Source organism: Salmo salar, chromosome 24 (genome assembly GCF_965601325.2).
Source record: "Salmo salar chromosome 24, fSalSal1, whole genome shotgun sequence".
In the NCBI taxonomy this organism is placed as follows: Eukaryota; Metazoa; Chordata; class Actinopteri; order Salmoniformes; family Salmonidae; genus Salmo; species Salmo salar.
Window position 1 is genome coordinate 24,107,019 of NC_138314.1, and position 22,814 is coordinate 24,129,832.

The window sequence follows — 22,814 nt, forward strand, 5'->3', positions numbered from 1 at the left end:
CAGGGCCAATGTGACAGATGGAATGGGTGAATAAGGACAACCAATAAACAAGCATCGCATGGTGGTTCTGTATCAAGGCCATATCCACTCTGTATAATTTTGGAGAGCCGATCTTAAGAGGGAATCCATGCACATTGGGAGACACTACTTCAGCACAGTTAACCAAAACAAATCAATCTAGATGTGTCTATCCTTTTACATTGTCTGGTCTACAGGTTCCCTACAACAGCACAATGTTCCAAACCATCAGGACAATCCCTCAGCAGGTGTCACTGAGGACAAAATGCATAAAAACACAAAAGAAGGAACTCCCAGTCTGGGCCACTGAGGCTAGTGCTGCTCTCCTTTCTTGTGACAGCTTCAGAATGTGGTGGTCAGTGCTAGTCATGACAAAATATAAGAGGCAGTGGACTAGTTGATCTGATGGCCCTGCCGTACAGAACACACAGAGCACTCCGAATGACATCCGTTCACTGAGGTATGTTTCAACCCCATTCTGTCTGTCCTCCCATGCAATATAAAAAACTGCTTACAAGCATACGCAGAGCTGAAATTGCTGTTGTACCAACCTGGGGAAATATATCTATGTTAAATTTAGTGCTTCATAAAAACTGAATCCCCTCTCTCGTCTTTGAGACTAGACTCCCCACTTGTACATTTATCTGTGTTGTGCTACTATTCCAGGGGGCAGCAGGGTTTAGTAAAGCAGCTCTGTTGGTATAATGCCTAATACCCAGCTGTTAATTCAGACTGACAACAGGAAGACATCTAGCCGACTAATGGCAGATGGGACTGGAATCCCAGCTTTATAGAGATAAACTATGCTCACTGTGAGGAGAGAGACTCCTGCCTTGACAACAGAGTTCCAATTTGTCAAACACCATATTCGTGTAAAATATCTAAACACCAGATTCTTACAGTTGGATAACATTTGGTATGTGCTACTGCATAGCATCAAAAGCATGTGTTGATTCAGAGATAGAAAAAGAATCATGTCTTTATTAACAGTAAGTGAATTACACAGACTCATTTCTCTTTTCCTGTCAGTTAACATTTCTAGATAATTAGAACATTGTCTGGGAACTATGATCTCAACAGGGGCAATTATTTTCCCTCCGTAATCATGCTGCAGAGTAGGCTGGCTTGAGCACTGTCAGGGTAAAATAAGTCTATTCAGAATTTAAATACTCACTGCTAATATACCAATACCAGGTAAAACAGAAATAAACCCTAGAGAGTGACATGAGAGAGAGGGTGTTTTTACCCATTTCATTTAATCAAACGCCTTTAATACAACACCCAGTGGGCACAAACATCAGATCAATGTCTATAGTTTTGATTTACATTTGGTTGAGTTGTCAACTGACGTGAATTCAAAGTGAAATCAACAAAAACATGACACCATATCATTGGATTTAGGTTAACACGTTGGGTGAAAAGAGACGAAATGCCCTCATGTTTATTACTTTTTTTTAGAAGCTAATCAGTTTTCCACGTTGATTCAAAATCACATCGATTTTTGGAGTTTGAAAGGATGTGGAAACGTTGATTCAACCAGTTTGTGCCCAGTGGGTAAATCAAAAATGAATTCATAAAACATCACTTTGAACTAAACAATTCTGTCTCCATGACTAAGCAAGTAAGCATTTTGTTGGATGGTGTATACCATGTGTATCCTGTACATACTAATACAACTTGAACTTAAGTGAAATACACAGCATACTAGATGAAGTGAAAGAAGAAAGTTCACAAAAGTAGACAATCTGACACAATTTAAGAGCAAACTGACATTATTGAGTATGGCAGCAAAAAAAGCATATCAAATTTGTTCCTGGATTTAATGGCATTGTTTGGTCTGACCACTTGCTGGCCTAAAATACTTATTAAAATAACTTCTCCACTCATCTATGCTTTATAACAGTATGGCATGGAGTAAGATACAGTAGTCTAGTGGGTTATTAATCACCCTATATATACAGTGCATACTCTTGTCAGATGTGAGATGTAGCAGGTTTCACCTTGAAAGTTCACCAGCCTGGCAACCAGTTTGTCCTCCTCCTCAGGGCCAACTGGAGTTGCTGGCTGCCCAGTCTGATCTCCCTTCATCCAATAGGAGGACAGCAGCAGAAATATCATATTAGATTTGGCTCAAGTACTTTCTAAACTGCCAAAACCATCAACGAGTTTTAAAGGTTTGTCACTTCTAGAAGGGAGGGCACCAATCAACACCAACTAACAGAGATTATTGTATATATTCACCAATCAACATCATTGGTAATCTAAGATTGGATTGTACGCCTAGACTGCAATATTCTCATAGAGAAAGTACAGACAATTATGGAATATATAAGTAGAAATAAAATCTATTAAATAAAAAGCAAAAAAATAACTGTCTTATTCAGAGGCCTTCGCATATATTTTTCATGATTTCATTAAATTAAGTGACAGTCCAATAACATCAAAGGAATATTGGAAAGGGAATTTAATAGCATGACCTAGATTAATGGAAACTAGTTATATTTCTAATTGAAGTGCATCAAATGATTGTTTCTCAAGTACATTACTGAGGTGCAAGAATTTCATTTTCCACCAATTATACACACAGCTAAATTATATGGTCCAAGGGCTACTTGTTAATAACACATCAAAAGCACACAAAAGAGTTTGTAAAAAACTGTCCAAATTGATAGAAGAGATTGAGAAGCTCAGTATGCTTCACAGCGAACTGCCTCCTAAAGCAGTGACGCTTCCAGAAGTAAACCAAAAGGCCAGAGTTGAACTGAATATATTTCTATTGGAAACAATCATGGAAAAGTAATCGATCCACCACCAACAGAATCCCAACTGAACCCTATAGACCAGTGGAGGCTGCTGAGAGGAGGACGGCTCATAACAATGGACAGAATGGAGTAAATGGAATGGTATCAAACACATTCATGACTTTGATCATTCATGTGTTTGATACCATTCCATTCACTCCATCCCAGCCCTTAGTAGCCTCCACTGCTGTAGAAATCACACCTAAGGAGCATTCAGTCCTGCAGTACACCTGCAATGTGACAATAGGCCTTGTCTGCCCTCTAGAGGTACTATATTAAACTTATAAAGAATGCACTCTAAACCACAGAATTTATGATACTGCTTGTGTGAACTTATAAGGTCAGTTTTGAGTTTCTGTGAAAATGATCAGGCCAAATTAACATCCTGTTATTTTTGTTGATTTACACACCTATTATGCTCCCTTTGAAAGGCATTGGTCTGTCAACAAGTCTTATTCAAGAGCTTCATTACAAATATTGCATACACTGAGTATATAAAACATTAAGAACACCTGTTCTTTCCATGACATAGACTAACCAGGTGAATCCAGGTGAAAGCTCTGATCCCTCATTGATGTCACTTGTTAAATCCACTTCAATCAATGTAAATGAAGGGGAGGAGACAGGTTAAATAAGGATTTTTAAGTCTTGAGACAATTGAGACATGGATTTTGTATGTGTGCCATTCAAAGGGTAAATGGGCAAGACAAAATATTGAAGTGCCTTTGAACGGGTTATGGTAGTAGGTGCCAGGCGCACCGGCTTGTATCAAGAACTGCAACGCTGCTGGGTTTTTCACGCTCAACAGTTTCCCATGTGTATCAATAGTCGGTGGTGGACAAAAAGGCATCCAGCCAACGTGACACAACTGTGGGAAGCATTAGAGTCAACATGGGCCAGCATCCCAGTGGAACGCTTTCAACACCTTGTAGAGTCCATCTCCCGACAAATTGAGGGGTGCAACTCAATATTAGGAAGGTGTTCCTAATGTTTGGTACTAAGTGTATAATGGCATTTCCATGTGCCAACTCTCATGGGATTTAATGGAATCTTCCGTCCTACACTACTACCACGTCACAACAGAATACTGTACATGAAACAAGCATGGAGTGGGTTTGTGGACAAATGTACTGTTCTGCACTGTAAATTACATCCTTCAGTGACCAATAGAATAAACATCAGTGTTCACCAACCAGCAGGGATTGCTCTTTTTACCTCGGCCCACATGAAAATCAATAAATGAGGTCTGTCACTTAACTACCGTCCCTGATTTTTTTGTAAACGTGTGTGCCACTTCTCCACTTGGCTGGGTTCCATCAGACTCAGTCCAATTGATTGTCAACAGATGTCATCTGAAATGAAGGGTATAAACTTAACAAGCAATGTTCCACATTCCTCCCTCACACTATGCTGTCTGAATAGCGTTTTTTTTTGTAAACGTGTGTGCCACTTCTCCACTTGGCTGGGTCCCATCAGACTCAGTCCAATTGATTGTCAAACAGATGTCATCTGAAATGAAGGGTATAAACTTAACAAGCATTGTTCCACATTCCTCCCTCACACTATGCTGTCTGAATAGGACCCAGCTGGCCTTCATGGCAGAGCAGTGCTCCAGCCCCTGTGCCTGTCTCCCAACACTGTAGGATGTCATGGTTGGGCCAAGACACCTCGTCAATCGGAATGGTGGGGTGGAGGGACAATAAAACTACTATAGTTTGACATTCTCCCTCCACCCACTGTATCCCTCTGATTGTTCCTCATGACCAGGGGATGAACAGTGCAGGTATATGTGGAGAGAGGGAGAGAACTTAATTGTAAGCCTTTGGGTCTCAGTTTGTGGACGGCACTCGATGTGAAACAGACAGTCCAGCGCCCTTGGGTGCCACCACAGCTTGTCAAAGAAGGGATGTGCCAGGTAAAGGCCTGCTTGGGTTTCTCCACTTTAGAAAGTTCTAAGAGACAATTTGAAATAGTATTAGACCTGACATGTCCTCATAAGCTAATGGGCCATCATTTCTACCGGTCTTCTACCAGCTGTTTGGCTGTGATGAGTGTTGCAGTCTGGGAAGGTGGAGGAGATGTGTGGAGGAGATGGCTCCTCCTGCAGTCTCACCTCTCAGTCTTACTGTGGTGGTCAGGCCAGAGGTAATGACACACAACACACCTCTTCTCAGTCTGGAGAATGACCATATCTATCTCCATCCAGTTCCAGTTAATAAACTCTCCTTCCCAGGTTATTTGATTCTCAGAGTACCTCACATTCCTGACCTTGCCAGTGAATGCCACTCAGATTCACATTGCCAACAGGGCACCTGTCTTCACTCACCTGGGTGAGTATCTGGGGTGACCATGGGTGGTTTTAAAAGCATCCCCCCCAAAAAAACAAAGGACAGTAAGCAAGGTGTCAGGTGTTTTTATCCATAGCGGTGTTGGTTGGGGATCAGTATGTTGTGCCTGGGAGTGGCAGCATGGCATTAAACATCACTCACCCCTCTCCTCTGGAGGACGGTCATCTGGTTCACCATCTGTACCTGACCTCCTGCCTCTCATGGAGGCGCTGCTGCTGCCTGGACCTGTTTCCAAAGGACACATACAGGTCAGCAGGGAGAGAGGCATTCACATACAAGACAGACACTCAAAACACATAATTTACATTTAAGTAATTTAGCAGACGCTCTTATCCAGAGCGACGTACAGGAACAATTAGGCTTAAGTGATTTGCTCAAGGACACATCGACATATTTTTCACCTAGTTGGCTCGGGGATTCGAACCAGCAACCTTTTGGTTACTTTCAAATCAAATCAAATTTATTTATATAGCCCTTCGTACATCAGCTGATATCTCAAAGTGCTGTACAGAAACCCAGCCTAAAACCCCAAACAGCAAGCAATGCATGTGAAAGAAGCACGGTGGCTAGGAAAAACTCCCTAGGAAAAACTCCCTAGAAAGGCCAAAAACCTAGGAAGAAACCGAGAGAGTAACCTGGCTATGAGGGGTGGCCAGTCCTCTTCTGGCTGTGCCGGGTGGATATTAGAACATGGTCAAGATGTTAAAATGTTCATAAATGACCAGCATGGTCAAATAATAATAATCATAGTAGTTGTCGAGGGTGCAACAAGCACGTCCGGTGAACAGGTCAGGGTTCCATAGCCGCAGGCAGAACAGTTGAAACTGGAGCAGCAGCACGGCCAGGTGGACTGGGGACAGCAAGGAGTCATCATGCCAGGTAGTCCTGAGGCATGGTCCTAGGGCTCAGGTCCTCCGAGAGAAAGAAAGAAAGAGAGAAAGAGAGAATTAGAGAGAGCATATTTAAATTCACACAGGACACCGGATAAGACAAGAGAAATACTCCAGATGTAACAGACTGAACCTAGCCCCCCGACACATAAACTACTGCAGCATAAATACTGGAGGCTGAGACAGGAGGGATCAGGAGACACTGTGGCCCCATTCGATGAAACCCCCGGACAGGGCCAACCAGGCAGGATATAACCCCACCGACTTTGCCAAAGCACAGCCCCCACACCACTAGAGGGATGTCTCCAACCACCAACTTACCATCCTAAGACAAGGCCGAGTATAGCCCACAAAGATCTCCGCCACGGCACAACCCAAGGGGGGGGGGGGCAACCCAGACAGGAAGACCACGTCAGTGACTCAGCCCACTCAAGTGACGCACCCCTCCCATGGACGGTATGGAAGAACACCAGTACGCCAGTGACTCAGCCCCTGTAAAAGGGTTAGAGGCAGAGAATCCCAGTGGAGAGAGGGGAACCGGCAAGGCAGAGACAGCAAGGGCGGTTCGTTGCTCCAGCCTTTCCGTTCACCTTCACACTCCTGGGCCAGACTATACTTAATCATAGGACCTACTGGAGAGATAAGTCTTCAGTAAAGACTTAAAGGTTGAGACTGAGTCTGCGTCTCTCACATGGGTAGGCAGACCATTCCATAAAAATGGAGCTCTATAGGAGAAAGCCCTACCTCCAGCCGTTTGCTTAGAAATTCTAGGGACAATTAGGAGGCCTGCGTCTTGTGACCGTAGCGTACGTGTAGGTATGTACGGCAGGACCAAATCGGAAAGATAGGTAGGAGCAAGCCCATGTAATGCTTTGTAGGTTAGCAGTAAAACCTTGAAATCAGCCCTTGCCTTAACAGGAAGCCAGTGTAGGGAGGCTAGCACTGGAGTAATATGATCAATTTTTTTGGTTCTAGTCAGGATTCTAGCAGCCGTATTTAGCACTAACTGAAGTTTATTTAGTGCTTTATCCGGGTAGCCGGAAAGTAGAGCATTGCAGTAGTCCAGCCTAGAAGTAAAAAAAAGCATGGATTCATTTTTCTGCGTAATTTTTGGACAGAAAGTTTCTGATTTTTGCAATGTTACGTAGATGGAAAAAAGCTGTCCTTGAAACAGTCTTGATTATGTTCTTCAAAAGAGAGATCAGGGTCCAGAGTAACGCCGAGGTCCTTCACAGTTTTATTTGAGACGACTGTACAACCATCCAGATTAATTGTCAGATTCAACAGATCTCTTTGTTTCTTGGGACCTAGAACAAGCATCTCTGTTCTGTCCGAGTTTAAAAGTATAAAGTTTGCAGCCATCCACTTGTTTATGTCTGAAACACAGGCTTCTAGCGAGGGCAATTTTGGTGCTTCACCATGTTTCATTGAAATGTACAGCTGTGTGTCGTCCGCATAGCAGTGAAATTTAACATTATGTTTTCGAATGACATCCCCAAGAGGTAAAATATATAGTGAAAACAATAATGGTCCTAAAACGGAACCTTGAGGAACATCAAAATTTACAATTGATTTGTCAGAGGACAAACCATTCACAGAGACAAACTGATATCTTTCCGACAGATAAGATCTAAACCAGGCCAGAACTTGTCCATGTAGACCAATTTGGGTTTCCAATCTCTCCAAAAGAATGTGGTGATCGATGGTATCAAAAGCGGCACTAAGATCTAGGAGCACGAGGACAGATGCAGAGCCTCGGTCTGACGTCATTTACCACCTTCACAAGTGCAGTCTCAGTGCTATGATGGGGTCTAAAACCAGACTGAAGCGTTTCGTATACATTGTTTGTCTTCAGGAAGGCAGTGAGTTGCTGTGCAACAGCTCTTTCTAAAAAATGTTAGAGGAATGGAAGATTCGATATAGGCCGATAGTTTTTTATAATTTCTGGGTCAAGATTCGGCTTTTTCAAGAGAGGCTTTATTACTGCCACTTTTAGTGAGCTTGGTACACATCCGGTGGATAGAGAGCCGTTTATTATGTTCAACATAGGAGGGCCAAGCACAGGAAGCAGCTCTTTCAGTAGTTTAGTTGGAATAGGGTCCAGTATGCAGCTTGAGGGTTTGGAGGCCATGATTATTTTCATCATTGTGTCAAGAGATATAGTACTAAAACGCTTTAGTATCTCCCTTGATCCTAGGTCCTGGCAGAGTTGTGTAGACTCAGGACAATGGAGCTTTGGAGGAATACCCAGATTTAAAGAGGAGTCCGTAATTTGCTTTCTAATGATCATGATCTTTTCCTCAACGAAGTTCATAAATTTATTACTGCTGAAGTGAAAGCCATCCTCCATTTGCGAATGCTGCTTTTTAGTTAGCTTTGCGACAGTATCAAAAAGAAATTTCGGATTGTTCTTATTTTCCTCAATTAAATTGGAAAAATAGGATGATCGAGCAGCAGTGAGGGCTCTTCGATACTGCACGGTACTGTCTTTCCAAGCTAGTCGGAAGACTTCCAGTTTGGTGTGGCGCCATTTCCGTTCCAATTTTCTGGAAGCTTGCTTCAGAGCTCGTGTATTTTCTGTATACCAGGGAGCTAGTTTCTTATGACAGATGTTTTTAAATTTTAGGGGTGCAACTGCATCTAGGGTATTGCGCAAGGTTAAATTGAGTTCCTCGGTTAGGTGGTTAACTGATTTTTGTCCTCTGACGTCCTTGGGTAGGCAGAGGGAGTCTGGAAGGGCATCAAGGAATCTTTGGGTTGTCTGAGAATTTATAGCACGACTTTTAATGCTCCTTGGTTGGGGTCTGAGCAGATTATTTGTTGCAATTGCAAACGCAATACAATGGTGGTCCGATAATCCAGGATTATGAGGAAAAACATTAAGATCCACAACATTTATTCCATGGGACAAAACTAGGTCCAGAGTATGACTGTGGCAGTGAGTAGGTCCAGAGACATGTTGGACAAAACCCACTGAGTCGATGATGGCTCCGAAAGCCTTTTGGAGTGGGTCTGTGGACTTTTCCATGTGAATGTTAAAGTCACCAAAAATGTGAATATTATCTGCTATGACTACAAGATCCAATAGGAATTCAGGGAACTCAGTGAGGAACACTGCATATGGCCCAGGAGGCCTGTAAACAGTAGCTATAAAAAGTGAGTGAGTAGGCTGCATAGATTTCATGACTAGAAGCTCAAAAGACGAAAACGTCATTGTTTTTTTTTTTTTTGTAAATTGAAATTTGCTATTGTAAATGTTAGCAACACCTCCGCCTTTGCCGGATGCACGGGGGTATGGTCACTAGTGTAACCAGGGGGTGAGGCCTCATTTAACACAGTAAATTCATCAGGCTTAAGCCATGTTTCAGTCAGGCCAATCACATCAAGATTATGATCAGTGATTAGTTCATTGACTATAACTGCCTTGGAAGTGAGGGATCTAACATTAAGTTACCCAATTTTGAGATGTGAGGTATCACAATCTCTTTCAATAATGGCAGGAATGGAGGAGGTCTTTATACTAGTGAGATTGCTAAAGCGAACACCGACATTTTTAATTTTGCCCAACCTAGATCGAGGCACAGACACGGTCTCAATGGGGAAAGCTGAGCTGACTACGCTGACTGTGCTAGTGGCAGACTCCACTAAGCTGGCAGGCTGGCTAACAGCCTATTTCATTGTGGAGCTAGAGGAGTTAGAGCCCCGTCTATGTTCGTAGATAAGATGAGAGCACCCCTCCAGCTAGGATGGAGTCCATCACTCCTCAACAGGCCAGGCTTGGTCCTGTTTGTGGGTGAGTCCCAGAAAGAGGGCCAATTATCTACAAATTCTATCTTTTGGGAGGGGCAGAACACAGTTTTCAACCAGCGATTGAGTTGTGAGACTCTGCTGTAGAGCTCATCACTCCCCCTAACTGGGAGGGGGCCAGAGACAATTAATCGATGCCGACATCTTTCTAGCTGATTTACACGCTGAAGCTATGTTGCGCTTGGTGACCTCTGACTGTTTCAGCCTAACATCGTTGGTGCCGACGTGGATAACAATATCTCTATACTCTCTACACTCGCCAGTTTTAGCTTTAGCCAGCACCGTCCTTAGATTAGCCTTAACGTCGGTAGCCCTGCCCCCTGGTAAACAGTGTATGATCGCTGGATGATTTGTTTTAAGTCTAATACTGCGGGTAATGGAGTCGCCAATGACTAGGGGTTTCAATTTGTCAGAGCTAATGGTGGGAGCCTTCGGCGTCTCAGACCCCGTAACTGGAGGAGTAGAGACCAGAGAAGTCTCGGCCTCCGACTCCGACTCGCTTAATGGGGAGAACCGGTTGAAAGTTTCTGTCGGCTGAATAAGCGACACCGGTTGAGCATTCCTACAGCGTTTCCCTCCAGAAGCCATGGGAAAGATGTCCGGCTGCGGGGACCGTGCGAGGGGGTTTATACTAACGTTACTATCTGTACTTACTGGTGGCACAGACGCTGTTTCATCCTTTCCTACACTGAAATTGCCCTTGCCTAACGATTGCGTCTGAAGCTGGGCTTGCAGCACATATATCCTTGCCGTAAGGGGATCGTTCTCCTGTATATTATAAGTACAACGACTGCAATTAGAAGGCATCATGTTAATGTTACTTAGCTTCGGCTGTTTGAAGTCCTGACGAACCATGTCCAGATAAAACCTCCGGGGTAAAAAAAAGTTGAATGAAAAAAGTTGAGTGAGGGAAAAAGTAAAAATATACGGTAATGAAAAAGTAAAAACCGTCAGGTAGCAAAGTAAGATCGGCAACAAAAACGCACAGCAGCGTAAACAAGTCTGCTCTTAACCGCTAGGCTCCCTGTTGCCCATCACATATAGTGCAAGCTGCACAATTGTGAGAGACACCCAAATAGAGATGTTTACTGAATCCTCAAAATAGAAGTGAAAATAAAGAACACTCCTTCTGCAGGTCTATCTGAAATACGGAGAAGCATATGGAGAGCAAACCAGTCCAAACATCACATACCAATTCTATACACTCATTAGTAATAATGCATTTATGAAAAGAGATACCCAGGGGAAGGTGGACCGTTGTTACAACATCCTTCTCTGTCACCTGTGGCTAGGGTAAGTTGGACCAGTAACCGAAAGGTTGCAAGATCAAATCCCCAGCTGACAAGGTAAACGTCTGTCGTTCTGCCCCTGAACAAGGCAGTTAACCCAGGAACCGTCATTGAAAATAAGAATTTGTTCTTAACTGACTTGCCTAGTTAAATAAAAGGTCAAATAAAAAATAAGTGTCACTTAGGATGAAGTTTCATATTGCTGTGCTGCCTTTCTTTGATCTACAAATTATTTTTGACATACGAGTCGTAATGTCAAACGTGAGACGTACGATTAAACAAAATGTTTTTGTTTGTTGTGGTAATAGCTACTTTTCCCAAAATAATAGAGGACACTGAACTGTCCTCCAGGACCAACATCCTGCTGGAATCTCCTGTCCCCTGAAAACAGAGTGCTGCTCACTTACAGCCGTCAGAAGACCTCCAAGAAGAGTAATCACTCATCACCAGGGTATGACGGTACGGAGTGGCTATGGGCTGAAACAGAAGGTATATTTCTATCATGCTGTTACACAGTGATAGAAGAATAGATTTGGTAGAATGACATGTGAAATTTCAAATAACATGATTTGGTTCATTTAAGATATATGCCTCTCAGTATTGCTCCCACAGACTGATGTCCAGCTGTTTGCTCCCAGTGACGTCATTGAGAATCCAACGATGACCTCAGCTATTCACCTTTCAAGTGCTCATCAATGCCCCTCCCTCAGTAAAGATCAGGATCCAGGCTCTGCGCATGGGCCCCGTGGACAACAGCACAGCAGCCCAGTCCACCTTCATTATGGTGAGGGAAGAGGGAGACAGTTCTGTTTTGATACTTCAGTATTTCAATGCAAACTGTCTAGTTGAGTGTACATTAAACAATGAACCTTCATCTTGACATGTATGCCATTGTAAAAAACATTATGTCTCCAATACCATCTCCATTACATACGAGATGTAGATGTCTTGAAGACCAACGTGTTCAAGGGCCAACAGCTTTTTCACTAGCGCTCAGCTGGAAACATGGCGGAGATAGAATTCCATGGCGGAGATAGAATTCCATGGCAAGTACCTGCATAGCAAGGGTAGCTTCCGAGCGAAATACTCATTTGTGGAGCCTTGATCTGTGGCTCGCCTTTCTATTATACAGTATTTAATGAAATTTAGGCAGTTACTGGAGGACAGTTTTTCCTTAGTTTAATCAATATTGTCAGGTTTTGTAACATTAAAATAAATACTCAAAGTGTAAATGATTATCATTACAGCAGTCTTTGGTTTAGTTTTTTTAGTTGTATAGAAAACATTTACCAATGTGAGTCACAGCAGAACCACTCAGCAAGTCATTATTATGGCACATCTGGTATAGTATGGCACACAATTTCATTACTTAAATAACTTAACTGTTTGAACTGATTATTTAAAACTGATTATTATAAAATAACAAATATGTAGGTAAACAAACTGAATAAATGCATGTAAAATCCAACAGAATGACATTTAAGACAGCACCAACATGTGTAGACTTAAAAAAAAATATATATAATTTTTAAACATAATATAGTCACCATGATCTGGTGTGGCTCTTTCTTTAACATAAGGTGCCAACTATCTGGAAATGGAAAAACCCATATCATTAAACATGAAATGTATAACTTTCCATCAGTCATACTCACTTTTCACTGAAGTACAGGTATAGTCTTCTGGGTATTACAGGACTTTCCTTACCACACATATCAAGTCTACCTGAAGGGCCCAAAAGCTTTCCAAGGCCCACCTAAATCGGTGCAAAGTGCTTCTTCCTCTCTCCATGTTACAGCACTAGATATACCAGGGTGACTTTAGTTTCTCCCACTACATCCAGCACAGGTTCAGTCCCACACAGCCCTACAGAGGAGCCATGTCCCCTGTGGGGCCTCACTGCTTAGCATTAGCTGTCTCCTCCAGCAGAGACCTCATGTCTCTCAGAGCCTTCTTCACACCCCGGCCAAAGTTGGCAGCATGTGTCTCTTCACAGCTGTTGAAGGCTGTAATGGCAATGTTTATGTGGTCTGCCATGGGGTTGTAACACACTCCATAGCCATCCGGCACCATCGGACCGAAGCACATCACACAGTCCGTCTTAGCACCAGCCTGAAGAAGAGACAGTGAAAAATGACATTTTAGGCATTAGCATTTACAAATACGGTCCAAACCTTATCATTGTCTAATAAACTAAAATTAGTACCAAACCTTACATAGTACTTGTATTTACGAATGTTTTTAGTAATGTTACCACTGGCTACAGGTCTGCAACTTGTCCTCTTATATGTTGCATTTTGGGATGCTTAATATCTCACATAAACAGCTTGCATACCTGGCTGGTGGAGAGATTGAAATGTTCAGCCACAGCATAGGCTGTGTCCATGAATATCTCTGGCATGGACGTCAGTTCTTCAATCGCCTGCAACTTCAGGCCAAGGAGATGTCTGTCTATGGCCTGGCCATGAATTGCCTGCTCAGTAACGGACATACATAAAAGCACAAAATAAATGTACATTGCAGTGGGTGGGGACAAGCATGGGTTATTACAGTAAATGTAGATTTCCATCAAAAACTGATGCAGAGTTCCAGTCCTCACCATATGAGTGTATTCTCTGTGGGCTTGGCATGCTTTGTCCAATAGAAAAACCTTCTCTGTGTTCTGTCAACATATAGTAAAACATACATTATTGCAGTACAGTAACAGTCAGTGGTTAGTGTCTATTTACTGTCAACATCCAGGTTTGAGAGTTGACTCACCGGTTTAGCTGGGTCCTCCATCGCCTGCACAAATCTGAGCGACTCGTTGGAGCAGGAGCGGATGGTGTCTGTTCGACCAAGTGCAAACATACGCAAGGACGCACTCTCATAAGTAGAACAGCACATCTTATACATTCTGAAACATGAAAGATCAGTAAGTCTCAAATGTGGCAAAGTGACAGGTTAAGGTAACCCAACTGCTGTTTCAGATGCTGTTTTGTTATAGTAGAAATGTAATGAAACCCACCTGAAGTAGGCAAGCTGTAGAGCCATTTGTATAAAGGCATCTGGACTCAACTTGTGTGCCCTTGGAACATTTCTCCCAAAGTCAGAAAAGAAGACCACGTTCACATCCAAGTCATGTGACATTCTGGGGTATAAAAAAAGTCAGCCAAAGGGTGAGAAACACTTCAGACATGTTTGAACAGAAACTGATAGGAAAACTGAAACAGAATCTACTTACATGTTCATATTCTGCTTGGCCGACTCAATATCCTTCTTCACCTCAGGTGTGATATTGAAACGCAGTTTGGGAGGCATGGGCAGAGGGGTCATGGGAGTGCGTACTACCTCCATCCTCCTCCTGTTTAAACACAAAACAAAGGGCCAATCAGTTGTTGAAACAATTACAAAGCCCCGCCACTGTTTTGGTAATAAGCTGAGGGATTGGGCTGGAGAAATGTAATCACTCAAATTCATAGACTAGACTTCATAGCTATGGATGCAAGGGCTGACCATCCATGATAAAAATTATAGTTTTTACCATGTTGAGGCTATACAGTGTGTTTCCCTATACTTTGCTTACAAACATTGGTGCAAAACAAGCTTAAATTACAACAGTTGAACTAAGCTCATGAGGAATTTATAAGTTATATTCTTCAAGAATAAATGGGTACATATCATTCATTTGTAAGTCCAAAAATGGATGTAGCAACTGCTGTGGTCATGGTCAGTAGGCCAGGGTCACGGTCAGTAGGCCAGGGTCACGGTCAGTAGGCCAGGGTCACGGTCAGTAGGCCAGGGTCACGGTCAGTAGGCCAGGGTCACGGTCAGTAGGCCAGGGTCATGGTCAGTAGGCTTCAAATGGTAGTTAAGAGTTTTTAAAAGGATGAGGCACTATCTGATCATGACAAACTGGAAATCTTCAAAATGCTTGCTATGCTCAGGCACAATGTACCTGATCCATATGGAAAAATAGCCATTGCAGCCAGCAATCGGTGCTAAAGTTCTTCTCTAGAGTACACAGTGACCACAGAAATACTGTGTACCATTAATCAATTAATGAAATATATTCTGTAATGTCTTACATGTACTCAACCACATGGTCCACCAAGAACACAATGGGTGGGCCTTCAGCTGGGGCATGCTCATACACCAGACCACATGTACCATCTTCACCCACAATAAACTGGGGATTAAATAACAAACATTATAAAAAATGGCAAGATACTTGTGAATTAAAATATGAAACACAATATCTGGGAGGATGCAACCTTTGTTCTATAGTTCTAATCTCAGAGCTTACCTGTAACGTCTTATCAAACCAGCGGTTGCCACTGTTCCAGCGACTCCCTCCACCATGCAGCATCTGGGCAGCGACACGACTCTGGTACCGCTGCTCAGACATCTGTGGCATGGGGGCGTCTAGACACACCGTGAATATGCTCTTCTGGATAGCACGGACAGACTCCTTATTTGTCTTGTCTAGGGGGGGAAAAAACGATACAATAAGCAACCCAACAAGGACCTAGAGGAAATCATTGACCAATAGCTCTAAAACAATATGTCCAAAGTGATAGGTTGCTTCCAGTTACTCTTATGTTATGGCTCAAGAATGGCTTTTGTTTATTTGGTGGGTCACCCAATATGCTCCTCTGAGCCCTCACTGTCATAGTGATGTCCCCCCTCCATTGCCATACCTTTGATGAGGTTGTTGTAGGCTTTGCCCCAGGTGTTGCGGTGCTGGGAGGTCAGGATGCCGATAGGCTCCTTGTTGCTCTGCAGGGACGAGTTCCAGACCTTCTCCAGTTGCATATAGATCTGGTCCACCGTCAGTGGGGAGCCATCGCTGTTATACACATCCAGGACAAAGAACTAAGGCCAGAGGGAGAAGGCTAATCAGCATATGAGATTTGGTTAAGTGGGTTACAGCCAAGAAACTAACAATGCAACAACATGATTGATCTCCTCTGTGTTGTAGCAACATCAAGCAGCAGCAAAGAAAGCAAAGCAAAGCTATAGTTTACCTGGAAGTTATGGACCACAGTGATGTGAGTAGGGGCCACTTTCCCGATAGCGTGGTTGACCACAGTGTCTCTCTTTGGTCCAGGGATACGACAGGAGGACAGGATCTGGTAGTACTGGTCCATACACAGAGGCTTCCCACCCAAATACTCAATAGGCAACGTCTCACTAAGACACAGAGTTAGTGTCAGCCAGGGTGACGAACACGTTAGATGTACAGGTTACTGCCAAAATAAAGGAAACACCAACAAAATGTGTCTTAATTGGCCATTGGGCCACCACGAGCCAGAAAAGCTTTAATGCACCTTGGCATAGATTCTACAAGTGTCTGGAACTCTATTGGAGGGATGTGACACAATTCTTCGAGAAGAAATAAGATAATTTGGTGTTTTGCTGATGGTAGTGGAAAACGCAGTCTCAGGCACCACTCCAGAATCTCCCGTAAGTGCTCAATTGGGAGATCTGGTGACTGAGACGGCCATGGCAAATGACTTAGATCGTTTTCATGCTCATCCAACCATTCAGCGATCACTCGTCCCCTGTGGATGGTGGCATTGTCATCCTATGGGGGCGTAGCCATGGGTAGCTAAAATTATTGCATGCCCTGCATTTTTACATGACCCCAAGCATGATAGGATGTTAATTGCTTAATTAACTCAGGAATCACATCTGTGTGGAAGGACTTGCTTTCAATATACTTTGTATCCCTCATTTACTCAAGAGTTTCCATTATTTTGGCAGTTACCTGTATATCATTAAAAGAGATAATATTACTAACCTGTCAATCATTTTTTTGAAGTCCAAAACCCCTGCAATCAATTTTGCAGCAAACCTGAGCAGAAAACATTGTTGAATTAATAATGAAACCATATATGGTATTTCTTCAGCCAACTGACATTCAGTCTTTCACCGCTCCCCATCTCATGTTCTAGTCACATAATCTACTCCGATACACTTTAGTGCACTATTTTGTTTTCCATGGCCTCATATCTAGTCTAGCGGTTAAGAGCGTTGGGCCAGTATACGAAAGGTCGCTGGTTCGAAAACCCAAGCCGACTAGGTGAAAAATATGCCGATGTGCCCTTAAGCAAGGCATTTAACTATAATATGCTTCAGGGGCGCCATGCTGCTATGGCTGACTTTGTAAACAACACATTTCACTGCATCTATCCGGTGTATGTGACAATAAAAATATATTTTATCTCCAACCAGACTTGCTTACGTCAGACTCAGGACCACGATTATTATAAGAAACATCTGTCTATTTTGATTCTATATCTCTGCATTTAGTGAACCGTCTGTGTCACTCTAGTCTAGTGGCTAAGATGGTGTACAGTACAGTATATTGTTGAATAATTGGCTTTTCATATGAGCATTGGAGTCTGCTCTAGTATCCTCTTCTAGTCTACTGTATAAGTTTGGCACTGTCCGTAATATCGAAGCAGTACCACACAGCGGCAAATTATTTGCGCAAATGGTTCAGATGAAGCGAACTCAATGGCAGCCCACTCTTACACCCATGTGTGCGTGCTCTCTCTATAGTACATTCACTGACAAGTTTTGCTCAACAAAAAGCCACATAAGCCTACAATGTTGACTGCGTACCTTATGGATCACTGTGGTCCAAAAAAGCTGAGCAATGCTTTGAACAGCCAATGTGCCATAAATAGCCAGCACGAAGGGGAAGTCTGTCTAAAGGTCAGTATGAAACTCAAGCCTATTCTCAAGTTCACAAGAGCTATGGTGTAATACAACACTAAAGTCAATCACTTTCTACTAACTTGCTTTTTAAGAAGCAGTAGGCCTATAAAACGTGCTTTTCGTTGACGTGTAGGACAGCCATAAAGACTTTTCAGTGATGGAGGGATGGCTAATGGAGGGAAGGCATCTAAACTGTCTTGTCACAATGGCTGGTTTTAGTACAGTGGTCTCAGACACGCATGGTTCCTTGTTGCTCACCTCATTTGTCCTTGGCGATCTTGGAAGGTCATGCGGGGCAGGGCCACCCCAGGGCTGGAATAGACTGCCACAGGCATCCGGGAATCCAGATACGCTGACTGCATCCACCACTCTGTGAGCTACATAAACAGCAATGACAATGCTATAGTCCAGCAAGTATCAGATCATTTTCTCCTAAACACATTCACAGGTTATGACATATGCAAGGGAGTAAACCTATGGGTAAATGTTAAATGTAATCTCAAAAAGTGGGGGAAATGGATGGATTCAACATCACATTTACGTAATTGCATAATGGATATAATACAGGGATCTTTTCCTGCCAATCAGCACAGATCTTTAGCTGCCTGTATCCCTCTAAGGACTTACTCTATTCTTCTTTCAACCTCTATGGGCCATGCGCCGCCCTACCACATAACCCTCTTCTTTATGTGACCTTCTCTGTTCAACTACAGTATATACTAACCCAGTTCTCTTTGTTGTTGGCTCTGCGCTCCAGGCTTCTCTGCAACCTGTCTCCCACCCCACCAGGAATGAGGAACTCCTTGACCAGCTTGCGTGTGTGATCCAGCTCCTCCTCACTGAGCAGGGGCTCCAGCATCAACAGGTAGCGCTCAAATGTCTGCCTCAGTGGAGGCACTGGCAGCTTGGGCAAATTGTCCTGGTGGTGCGAAGACCTCTCTGGGAGGATAGTCACTGACACTGGCTTGACCAGGTGATATGGCTTCACCAAGCCTGACCTTAGCTTAAAAAAAAACAACAAAAAAACATCTGTCTTTCCATTTCTAATAAATAATTTGTTCTGCATTCAATATGACATAATTCAATACCATACATCTCTAGGTTGATATTTTGTCTTAAAGTATCTAAAATATTAATATCCAGAGTTGATAATCCCATTGGCATATAAAATATATCAACAATGTTGGTTGACAACCACAGAACTGATTTATAGTCCTATATTGCCAGCAACTGTCAACAACCATGACACAGGGGGCCATTGTAACAGAAACCATAACATAAGAAAAACAGACAAAACTGTGATTAACAAAGTGATTAACATGTATTTACATTCGTTTCGATGTAAAAAGGTGTGATCAACATAATCCTATTTCATGAATCCAAAAACCTTTTGAAATAATAGATTGTTAGAACACTGTATGACCTAGTTTTATGACAGAAACTTGAGACCAAAACAAATCTATCAAGTTTAGTATGTTGTTAGACTATTTGTTTGGACTGTGCTTGGCTGTCAAGTTTCCTGACAGCTTTTTCAAGTTAGAATATAAATAGCCAGTTCTGCTACAGTGCGTGAACCCTTCCAATGAACATGCACCACACCACATCTAAAAAGCAATCGGTTGGCTATTTAAAATTGTATACTAGTTTAACACACTGTTTTATCTTAATCTGATATAGACAACCATGAAACCTTGAAACTGGCGGCTATCCATTTTGTAACCTAATATAGAGACTCGAGTGATAACTACAATGGGGTAAATGCTAATTTGATATGATTTTCGTGGAGAAATACGGAGTGGCCTGACTTCACATTTTAGGCTACAATAATAACAGTTACCTAACCTGGTGCCCCACCCGCATTTACAGCAGTAATAGTGAACGCGCTGCTCTTAGTTATGGGCGCACAACTGCGCACTCATGAATTAGGCTATAAAAACGTTTGACTCACCACCGCTCTCACAAGAAGACCCAGCATTTTTAATAGAAATGGCCCAGCAAGGCTTTGCTTGTTGTTAATTTAAAAAACACCTCGAACTGTCATTTCATTCCTCAAGGACGTAGCCTACGCATGACGTTTGTTACTTAGGAATATCGGTGTTCTCCGCCCCTCTCCGGTCATAACCCGAACCGATATGGCTACAGCTAGGCTGTAATCATTACTCCAATTCTGTTGCAAAACGTTTCGTTTAGTTTTGCAACAGAAACAATTTACGACAAAAGGAAAACGCAAACGATAGTTTCTATTGGACAAATTCAAGTAGGTCCCTCTCCGTTTCGGTTGTTAAACGGCAAAAGGTTTCCGTAATGAATAGATCCTCGGAGAGGGCTAAGTTGTTGACTATATTCAATCGGCCTTCGCTATCTGGGATCCTTGGGACGTCCGTACCCCTCATTGAGGAGAAGGCACAGATAAACGTATAAATGTGAAGCATCCGGCTGGCGTTTCCACTCACTACCAAATATGGTGATGAGAGGAAGCCAAGTGGCTGGCAGTGGGAGAAGATGAAGCGAGATGGATTTGGCCGACGTTCTGCACATTTTCTCATCGGTGAAACATTTCATCTCCATACAGTTTGTTGCCAAAATTAAAATCTCTCTTAAAAAAAACCCAGGATGGACTGCTTTTTGTAGACTTTACCCTTTGCCAACGTTTCTAAAAAATGGCGTTGTTTAGAAACAGCGCAAAGTCGAATTGAGTTATTGCACACGCGCACTTAACAGAGTAGGCGTTCCTTAACGGAAATATGCAAATAAATGTATTTTTCAGTTACAAAAAAAATGATAGTCCCTTGCTTTGTAGAGGGCCATAATTAAGTATGATGCCACAGAAATAGTGTAAGAGATCATTACACAAAAATGTACTTAGTCTACAGGCCTAACTAAAACATTAGCCAATACTGGTGTAGGAAATGCATAACACACATGCTAATTTTCTTATAATTTCACGGGAGTTATCAAAATGCATTTGGTAATACATTGGTGTAGTTCTTTTCCATCATCGCATGGTGGAGCTGGTTCTGCATCACACATTTTAGCAAGGCACATGAAGGCAACAACTTGGTGCGGGAGAAAGGACCATATCCAATGAAGTACATATACACACTAGAATACAATTTGGATGCGCTGTGTTGAAGCCGCCATACCTCCATCTTGGCACTCCCCCACCAGTGTAAAAAAAAAAACATTTTGGAAGCTATATAAATGCATTTATTGTCCACATTTGTTTGCCACGTGTATTTTATTACAGACACCTTAATGTAAGATACACATTCAAAATGTGAAAATATGTAGAAAAAAATTCCTTAAAGTCAATTTTTTGGGACATTACTATCCCCAATACAAGAACACAAATTCTTAAATACATGTAATTTTGCCCTTGAAACATTTCAATGAAATGCTGTAAAATTCCATTCATTGCCACCGAGGACTGCAAGTACTGGGGAATGCCAATATGGCCGGCCCGTGGCTTCAAAGCCTCTAAATGGCCAATAGGCATACATAGCATCAGCAATCCATGGTTAATATAGGTCATTGCACATATTGCGCAAGCCCTCTCCCCAAAGTACAATTTAAATTGAGTTCAACAGCTTTTAAATTGAAAGCGAGCAGAACAGTGTTAAGTATATCAATTGTGTATTTTATTTGAGACCACCAATGGTTTGTAGAAAAAGTTAAAGTGTGTCAATCAAAAAGCCTCAATTGCTCTGGTCCATGCACCGCTGCCCGCCAGTGCTTGTTTACAACAGTTTGTTTGTCCATTTACTACCTGTTCCACGTCCGTTTGGAAGTTCAACAGCTCAGTAAACCCCGAGCCTAACACTGACATGAGGTTGGAGATGTTCGGTGTGTCCAGTTGTTCGGAATTACAAGAAACGTCATCAGACCTAATGCGTTTGCATGACATGGGCACAAAGTCTGACAGATAATCGGAATCAGAAGCATCACTTGAATACATTTTTCGTTTCTTATGAGAACTTTGCGGGCCCTGACCATGTTGTTTTAATGACAAGCAGTAGTCTGGGGGAAGATATCCATTCTCGACAGTAGTCACCACATGTGTGTCCAAGTCCAATACAGTCTTTTGGTTGTGTGTGTTTGAGACAGGAATGTCCCGGTTGGCTGTGTAAGGTTCCGCATAACAGTCCCAGCAGACACCCGAGTACTTGAGGTTAGAGTCACATTGATAGACAGGAGCCATGAAACAGGCAGATGCCGTTTGGATGTGCGCTTCGGGCACCATTGCTGGGTGGCAAGCCGATTGTGGCGCTGCGCAGTGGTAAGTGTCCAACACATCCCCTGTGTAGTTGCAGCAAAACTCACCAGCTAGATCCTCACAGTTCCCGGTCATTTCAAAAGAGTCCTGCTTTTCATCACAGACAGTTATCATCTCCCCGTTCTGCTGTAGGCAGCTGTACATTTCTGCAAACTCCATGCTCATGTAAAAATCTCTAGCGTTTTTCAGGACATATGTGACCAGCAAGTTCTTGTGGAGCTTGATACCTCCCCTCTGCGTTCTGGAGTTATGTATTTTCCGCAAAGAAATAGAGATCAAATTCTGCGCGTCAACTGCACACGACATGATAATAAATGTATACTTCTATTTGTCAGCTACTCTAGTGAATAAAATAGACTGTCTTCTGGGCGTAACAATATAAGTAATTTGCCTATTATAGAAGTAAATTCGTGGAGAACATCTGAACATGCTTTCTCATGCTTTCTGGGTATGGGCATGGATTTACGCCCATTTTTGCTGTGAACAATTTAAAGACATCTCACATAGGTTCCTCCCTATCACGGTTTCCACCAACGAAACCCCGGCGTTGTCAAAGACGGACTTTTTTGCCTCGGGTTATAGTATGTACTGGCCAATGAGGGAGAGGCGGTTCTTCGCTACTATTCAAATATATGTGTGCCAAAAGCGTACCAAGTTGCACAATTGCGCATTACGCATAAGTG

At 42.7% G+C, this 22,814-nt stretch overlaps 2 protein-coding genes across 2 annotated transcripts; both read right to left on the minus strand.

Annotated features, from left to right (window-relative positions):
- Positions 1-12,315: 12,315 nt before the first annotated feature.
- LOC106585535 (carnitine O-acetyltransferase) lies at positions 12,316-20,385 on the minus strand. Its single transcript, XM_014171849.3, has 14 exons — positions 19,807-20,385; positions 18,583-18,861; positions 18,117-18,235; positions 16,936-16,989; positions 16,160-16,325; positions 15,833-16,007; positions 15,439-15,617; positions 15,221-15,321; positions 14,377-14,496; positions 14,161-14,283; positions 13,914-14,049; positions 13,753-13,815; positions 13,489-13,626; positions 12,316-13,265 (listed from the first exon to the last, which is right to left on the minus strand). The coding sequence occupies exons 1-14, from the start codon at positions 19,831-19,833 to the stop codon at positions 13,050-13,052; spliced, it is 1,896 nt and encodes a 631-aa protein (XP_014027324.1). The 5' UTR covers positions 19,834-20,385; the 3' UTR covers positions 12,316-13,049.
- Positions 20,386-21,076: 691 nt separating this feature from the next.
- On the minus strand, positions 21,077-22,582 carry LOC106585340 (immediate early response gene 5-like protein). Its single transcript, XM_014171431.3, has one exon. It carries the CDS (start codon positions 22,435-22,437, stop codon positions 21,544-21,546), a length of 894 nt encoding a protein of 297 aa, XP_014026906.1. The 5' UTR covers positions 22,438-22,582; the 3' UTR covers positions 21,077-21,543.
- Between the last annotated feature and the right edge of the window lie 232 nt (positions 22,583-22,814).

Coding starts and splice junctions, on each gene's coding strand:
- LOC106585535 (XM_014171849.3), bottom strand. CDS start 19,833: ATGCTGGGTCTTCTTGTGAGAGCGGTG. Junction 18,236..18,582: donor CCAACAACAAAGAGAACTGG/GTTAGTATATAC, acceptor CTGTTTATGTAG/CTCACAGAGTGGTGGATGCA. Junction 14,050..14,160: donor CTACAGCTTGCCTACTTCAG/GTGGGTTTCATT, acceptor TTCATGTTTCAG/AATGTATAAGATGTGCTGTT.
- LOC106585340 (XM_014171431.3), bottom strand. CDS start 22,437: ATGTCGTGTGCAGTTGACGCGCAGAATTTGATCTCTATTTCTTTGCGG.